The 7,972-nt window shown below is 34.2% G+C and overlaps 1 protein-coding gene across 1 annotated transcript; it reads left to right on the top strand.

Annotated features, from left to right (window-relative positions):
- The first annotated feature begins 528 nt into the window (after positions 1-528).
- On the top strand, positions 529-1,165 carry LOC143605921 (uncharacterized). Its single transcript, XM_077081867.1, has 3 exons — positions 529-747; positions 835-913; positions 1,010-1,165. Exons 1-3 carry the CDS (start codon positions 529-531, stop codon positions 1,147-1,149), a joined length of 438 nt encoding a protein of 145 aa, XP_076937982.1. The 3' UTR covers positions 1,150-1,165.
- The last annotated feature ends 6,807 nt before the right edge of the window (positions 1,166-7,972 follow it).

The following is a 7,972-nucleotide window of genomic DNA, read 5'->3' as shown; positions in this document are numbered from 1 at the left end:
GATTGTCATGTACTAATGCAACAACTTCTTCATTTTGCAATCAATGGCATGTTACACGTGAAAGTGAGGAAGACAATAACAAGTTTGTGTAATTTTTTCAACGAGTTGTGGAAAGAAGCAAGAAAAACGAAAACATGAGATTTTGATGAAAACGTCCAAGTGGTTGTTAATAAAGTGTAAGTTTATTTCATGTCTAGTCATTATAGAAGCACAAGGTCCGGGCAAAACCGGGCATGGGCCCTAAATTATAATAATTAATAAAATAATTATCATAAAACATATTAGGGCCCACTCTTAATAGCTAGCTAGACATTTGATCGTAACAGGCCTAAGCCTAACTGGGCTTTAAAAAAAGGTTCCATCTTATGTGATAACGTTTACTCTTTTGTATGGAAAGATCTCTTTAATTTTAAATTTATCCCAATTATAGGATGAGCTACATCAGTCGGGACATTATGAATCATGTGAACGCATGATGTGCTCACTGAGGCCATGGGTACTAAGTAACAACGTGGACATGTGACCGGAATGGGCAAGTTTGTAACACAAGACCGATATTTTTTTATATCCAAGATTGTTAAGCAGTACCTGGACAATGAGCAAAAGAAGACCAATGAACGGTTCAACAAACTTGAAGATGAGCTAGAGAATAGTGTTTTCAAAGCCGTAAGTTTCCAAATGGGGTGGGGGGGGGGGGGGGGGCAAGAAGAAGAGTTTGAAAATGAACCACTTGATCAAGAATCACCTGTAAGTCTTGGGTACAAGGGTTTCTTTTTAATATAATATATTTATGTTTTATCAGAATTCATTGCAACTAATATCATATATTTGTAGGACAATTCGTGTTATCTTGCATTTGATGATGCCACAAATTTAGTCGCCAAAGGATCCATTGTGGATTATAGTGTCTCAGGTATTACAAAAAATATTTGCGTTATATTACCGCTTCATATTCATATTTTCACATTTTTTTAGAAATTTGGATCTTACTTTTTACCTTGACATATAGGTGAGAACATTGAAGTCATAATGCAAATATGTCTACAAGGAGACGCTTTACTATTGGTTTCAATTGAAAAAGAGTTCATTGACAAGGTCAAAGATGCGGTTGGCTTCATACTAAGTTGGCCAAGACATTTAGTTATTTGATGCTTTGACTTGGTAATTACAATTGGTGGTTTTTATTTATAGGATAAGCTCTTCGCTAAGCATTAACTATAAAGAAAAATATGATATTTTTAATGGATTTGAGGACTGAACCTGATTGTCTGTTGGACTAATGAATTCATTAGTTCCTTGGTCAATCAAACCAATTTAGTTTCCTTAACATATTTATAGACAACATTTTATAACATGTCTGTTGAACTAACGAACTCTGCATGTTTTTTACTTGTTTTGATCCCCAAATTTGGCTTTTTGTTTTTTGCTGGAATTCTCTCGGGTTGGTAAAAATAAAATGCTGAATCAATTTTCTTTTTTTTTAGGAAAAAATGGTGCGAAAAGTACCGATGTGAAAAAACTTCAAAACGGCTAAGAAAAACTTGATGATGAGAATGGAAAAGACAATGAACAGCCAACAAAACAAGAGGATGGAAAAGAAAAGGATCAACCAAGAAAACAAGAGATTGGAAAAGAAAAGATAAAGAAAAGAAAAAATGATAACAAGAGAATGGAAAATAAAAAGAGAAAGGAAAAGAAAAGGAGAATGAAAATGTGATCATGCAAAAAAATATGATGAGAGAACGGAGGAATACGAGGATAAGAATTGAGAAAATTGGTGTTTTGAAAATGATTGCAATGATGGCTGATGCAAAATTTTCAAAGGTTGAGTATATAAAATTGCGGTGTGAAGATGATCTCTTTGGGTACGAGAGTTGAATATGCCTATCCGCGGATGATTTTGAAAGAGTTTTAACATTGCAGGAGATTATTGGTTTTGTCATTACACTTTATTTAATGTAAGTGCTTAAATTTTATTCAAAAAATTGTTCGTAAAACACAATTTATTCAATCAGTTTAGTTTTCGTATCTTATCAGGCACTTATTTGAGCAAATCAACAATGGGTCAAAAAGAAATCATGGAATTTGTTTTGTGAGCTCGACTACAGCCTCACCACGTGAACGTAAATCAAAGTTCAAAAATATTGATGATTCATATCGAAGCATTGCAAATCGTTTGTTTAACAGAAAGGACAATGAAATCATCTTGATTCCCTACAATCCTGGGTCTAATTATTAAAACCATCCAAATCGAAATACAAGTTTTATTATTTTTATTATTTGTTTGACTAAATTTGGTTTTTGTTTATTTAGAAATCGTTGGGTGCTGAGCGTACTACACATGAAAAAAATGACTTGCTATTACCTTGATTTTCTAAGGCCAGGAACTTTTAATTTGCAGTTGTAGCAAATTATCGACGGGTAAGTTATACAAAATTATGGAAACATTATGTTTTAGTATTTGATATATTTCTTAAGATTTTTTTAGTGCAATGAACTTGTACGGTACACAAAGTGGATCGAGGGTAAAACTCAATTGGCCCAACGTTAGGGTGAATATTTAATTCCTTATTGAAATAGTAGTTTTAACCTTATGATAAGAATCTATGTTATAATGACTATTTGTTTTGTATTGATGTAGTGTCAATGTCAGCCGGGAAGCACCGAATGTGGCTATTTTATGTTAAAGTTCATGAAAGAGATAGTTGATGAAGGAATTGAAATACTGGTCAATGACAATGTAAGTATAGCAGCCTTTTCTATATTATATTATAATACATACAGGAAGGACAATAAGGTAATTTCATCAAAAACTCTTAAAATTAAAAGTTTACTACTCTTAATGCCTAATGTACTACCTTGGAATGCACAAGCTCTAAAAACCCACATATCCCGCCTATACCACCCGTGATGAGTGATTTCAAAATTTAAATAACTTAAATCTCTTAAAAGCACCACACCTAAATCTATTCAAACCTCACGAGCTCTCTCACCTAAATCATGAAGGATCAGTAGATGATTGTTCAAGGTTCTATTTATAGGTTTCAAAGATTCCAGGTTTGGTTTCATATTCTTGATTTTGTACTTGATTTCTAAATGTTGTTCTCCAAGTATGATTTCCACCATCCATGACAAGAAAACCTCAAATTAATCATATGTTGTTCGTCTCTTTTGTTTTACAGACGTTCCCTCACTATAAAAATGGATCAACAAACCTCAAATCCGTTCATGATTTCATAATCAAGGTAAATTAAAATTATTTACTTTTGAAACAGAATTTTGACTCAAATTAGAAGAATATAAACACATTTCATGTATTAATGGGACCGAACTTTTATTTTAGCTACAAAATTAGGTTTGAATCTAAGAAATTGGAATAACGTTTTCTAAAAAGTCAAATGCTGACTTTATTTGGCTCTTTAATTGTGGGAGTATGAGTTTTTGGGTTTGTTGTGAAATTTATTTTTTCAAGATGCTCGTGGAAATGAGATGGAACCTTACAAGGAGGCTTGGTGAACCTAAGACCTAACAATGGGAAGGCTTTTTTGATTGTTAATATTGCATCTAAATTGTAAATAACTTCATCTTTGTTTCAAATAGTTTAGTTCTACATTTCTTTATGATTAAACTCTCATATTGGTTTGTGGATCGACCCAAATATTCAAATATGTTTTGAGGATATTGAAGAGGTATTGATTTTAAATTTGTCGGTAAAGGTCAAATATAAAATTTCTTGTGTTGTGTAAATGGCATTCTAAAGATTTTGGTTTAAAAGTCTCTTTGATAATTACAAATCAAAAGTATAAGAATTCTGTTTAGTTGATAATTACTGATAATTTGTGTTTCATACTTGTATTGCAATTCTTGATTATGTTAATTAGTTGATTACTATAAAAACCAATGGAATAGTCTTATCGCTATTTACTTACAGTGTCCTTGTCTACCTATATTTGATTTCTATTTTCCATTTGTTATTTATAATTTTGTTAATTAGTCATTTGGTTATCAGGGCCACCATTTTAGATTGAATGCTCTTAATGACCCACATTACCAAACACACAATATTTAATTTGATTATTGTGGGATTGTTTGAGCGATCCTGAACGTTAACGGGTTTTCATCCATGGTTATGACAATTATGACAAATTTTGCTTATTTTTGTACCCTTCATACATCAAAGATGATTATGGTATTTTGGTCATTTTACCTAGGGGAACGATAAAGTTACTGAAATTTCACATACTACAATCACCATTTTTGTAGTGTTGGTTAACCATAGAGACAAAAATGTAATTTACTTCTAATTATATGACTTATATTTGACTCTTTCTAACGTTTTTCATTATTGTGAATAAGGGATTCATACATTGTAGCTGGTAGAGATGGTGTAAAAGCAGAGGCTTTTGTCTATTTATGTTCAGTATGGGCAAAGTTGTCCAAAAGATGCCAAAATATTAGCTCAAAGTGATGTCGTGTTAAAAAAATACGAGGTTGTAGTTTAGATTCCGAGTATTCATATGAGGTAAACGAGTTACTTCATTCCACATGTGTTTATTCTAAGTATACAACTTTTTTCTTATGATATATCATTATATATGTGTTTGTTGTAGAAAGCTAAAGAACGTGGTTGACTGGTGGCCTTTATTTAGTGGAGTGGTTTAAGCCGGTTCTTGATGACACACATACTATCAAGATTAATAAAGCCAGATGTAACTGATGGCAGCCACCCTTATTGCTAACCAGTGTGTAAAACCAGTCCATATCTGGATCGGATTTCAGGTCAAATTTATGCAATACATAGTTGCATTCATGGGTTGTTTTGTTGCTGTTGTGGAAGCTGGTTTTAGAGGATTTTTCAGACCATAAATAGATTCTAAAGAGCTGCGTTTGATGTACTTTTACTAAATAAAAGTAATTGTCTGATTTTTTTGTTTAAGGCCAAATATAGGTTGCAAATAGGCGCTTAATTGTACAGATCATGGTTCGGTGTAGTAAATGTGCTATTATGTTTGGGTCATCAAGATCATATAAATTGTGTATAGAGTTATTAGCATTGAACCAACTCATTATGCTGTTAATTTGCATTTATTTAGTTCATTGCAGATAGTTAGTTGAGTAGTTGACTTTCTTTCTTACATGAACATTTTTGAACGTATGATAATTGGCGGGAAAATCATAATCATTTATGATCATGTAACGAATTAAACTTATATTGAACGAACTCCCGTTCTCCCGCAGCATAACGCGGGTTTCTTGCTAGTATATTTTCATTATTGTATCAGTTTAGTAAATTCATGACAATAGGTTTATAGTGTTAAGGTTGACTTTTTATAGTCAAGCTAATGATTAATGCTGATCAAAATGTGACATTAAGTTAGAAACTTTTTCCCTAAAACTAGATAAATAAGTCTCCATAATCAGTTAGGAACTTAGGATTTGAAATTATTATGTTATCTGATTAATAAAACTTTGTATTTCTGCTGTAATTAGACTCAATTTGCTTATGCTATTGATCTTGTACAATTGTCGTATTGTATATGCTAGATCAGGCTATCAAGTTGCTTAATGGAATCTATGATTGACCACTTTTTTGACAATCATTTGAACTTTATGTTTAACTAATCTAAAATTTTTCTCAGGTTGGGGGAGGGAATAATGAATACACGGATACTGATATTGATGGAATTTGTGAAGAATGGTCGACTTTTGTGGCATCCTTTATTTACCAATGAATGTTCATATCCATGTTAATGAAATGTTAACTTTGAAATATTGTTAATTTAGAATGTTTTCTTAGTATGTTATGAAATATTGTATGAAATGGATTATTTTGTTATATATGAATTTTAGTTTTGTTATGAGACATTAATTGTCATTATTTAACTTGGAAATTATAAATCTGTCAAAAAATTTCTTTTTTATAATACTTAAAACCATGACACGCAAACGCGTATAAAAAAAGATGTCAATAATGTTTGTCATAAATTATTGTCTTAAGAAGATAACACACAAATTTGCGTCATCTTTTCTTCATGACATGGCCTTCCTTGACACGTGGTGGCGTGTCATCTACCCCTTTAATGACGTGTATGACGCGCCATTAAAGGTCTATGTTCTAGTAGTGTTAGACACTTCCTTATGTTCTTTGTGCGAATTATCAAGTTTGCTTGGGTGGGAAGTGAACCCTATAGAGTTTGGTGACATATTAAATTTGATGAAAAACTTTATAGAGTTTACTTGTCACCAAGCAAACTTGCGACTTCATTTGCCATCAGCAAACTCTAAAACAAATTGTAAGAATTTGCGTGTGTTCGCTTGCAGGATCATTAAACCGCCTAATAATCTGAAACATTATCTTAAGCGAAGTTATGGCCAGGCGAAGTTATGGCCAGGCGAAGTTAGCAGCCAGGCGAAGTTATGGCCAGGCGAAGTTAGCAGCCAGGCGAAGTTAGCAGCCAAGTGAAGTTATGGCCATGTGAAGTTAGCAGCCAGGTGAAGTTAAAAAAAAAAAAAAAAAAAAAGTATTTTGGTGTTTTCGTCTGTATGGCCAGGTGTACACGATTATTGTGAGACCGGAGATGTTGTTCCGTCAACGAGTGAAACTTGTTATCTCTGGGTCTTACGTGTGAACAAATATGTGTCAACTCTGGATATGGAGTTGAGTTTGTGAATGGGATATTGATTGAAACTGGATATCGACACATATTTGGGTGTTTGTGGGCAATGAAATTGTTGTTGTTCGAGGTGACCAATTGAAGAAAGTCAAATTGAACTGAAGGTTTTTGTCATTACTGGATTGCGGTCAGAGCATATTATTTATGTTACTTTCAAGGCGTTCGAGAATTGGATCCTGAAACGTGATGCTTATTTATTAGAGTGAAAATTCTGGAACAAGTTGGATTTAATCGGGAACTAAAGTGTTTATGTTCTTGATCGTTATCCCTAGTGATTGAAGATGCTTCGGATTAATTAATGGTCATGTGTTAGATTCTGTCAAGGTGGTTTTGTGATGAAATTGATCACTTGATGTTGAGTAGTTGAAGATTAAACCTTATCGTATGCCGACGAGTTGGTGAAGTTGTGGAGGAAGCCCAACTTCACGTGTTGGTGAAGTCAGATGGACTCACGTGATTGGTTGAGATGATCTATTGGCACGAGGATGCATGCATTTCAAAGACCTCAATCGTTATAGTCGGAGAAGCTTACACTGAAGGGGAGATCTGATATGGAAGACGCTGGGTGACTGGTAGATTTGTGAAGCTATAGGACAGTTTCAGACACGGCTGGTTGATGAGCAAACAGAAGATCATCAGTTAAGAGGGAGTCTGTTGGTGCATGTTTTGTAACAGATGATCTTTTGTGTTTGTTAGAATTGAGAGCAACGGTCAAAGGGGAGACTATTGGTGCATTTTGTGACCGTCGCTATGCAATTCAGACCAGCGGAACGCCACAGGCGAAGTTGTGATAACTTCGCCTAAGGCAGAAGTTAGAACAACTTCGCCAACGGCGAAGTTGTAACAACTTCTGCCTTAGGCGAAGTTAAGTTGTGAACAACTTCGCCATAGGCGAAGTTATGAACAACTTCGCCTACTGGCCAAAGCCCAAGCCCGAGAAGATGTTTTGTCTATATATATGTGTGTCTTGTTTAGGTTTTGTATCCAGAAATTAGAGTATTGTGTGTTACATTTTATTTGTCTAAAGAGAGACCGAGAGTGAGAGTCGTGTGGGACGACCCGAGGTAGAGCTCACCTCGGGTCGGCCGTCATTTGTTTACGAGTTTGGTATGTAATTCGTTTTGATTATTATATAAGAATCTGCAGATTTGTTTATCCCGTTCTTGTATTTGTTCGTGTACGTGTTTGTGTTCTTTATCTTTACACCAATAAACGAGTCTAGGAGGATTCCGCACTCCTAGACCTCGTGCGGATCTCGTATCGATCGGCGACGTCCCCGGGGGGACCTACATCCATCG

This window comes from Bidens hawaiensis, unplaced genomic scaffold (assembly GCF_021521415.1).
Source record: "Bidens hawaiensis isolate Kalapana, Puna unplaced genomic scaffold, B.hawaiensis_p1.1 tig00071997_1, whole genome shotgun sequence".
In the NCBI taxonomy this organism is placed as follows: domain Eukaryota; kingdom Viridiplantae; phylum Streptophyta; class Magnoliopsida; order Asterales; family Asteraceae; genus Bidens; species Bidens hawaiensis.
Note: the sequence above shows the minus strand (reverse complement) of the source record. Positions and strands in the feature narration are given on the sequence as shown.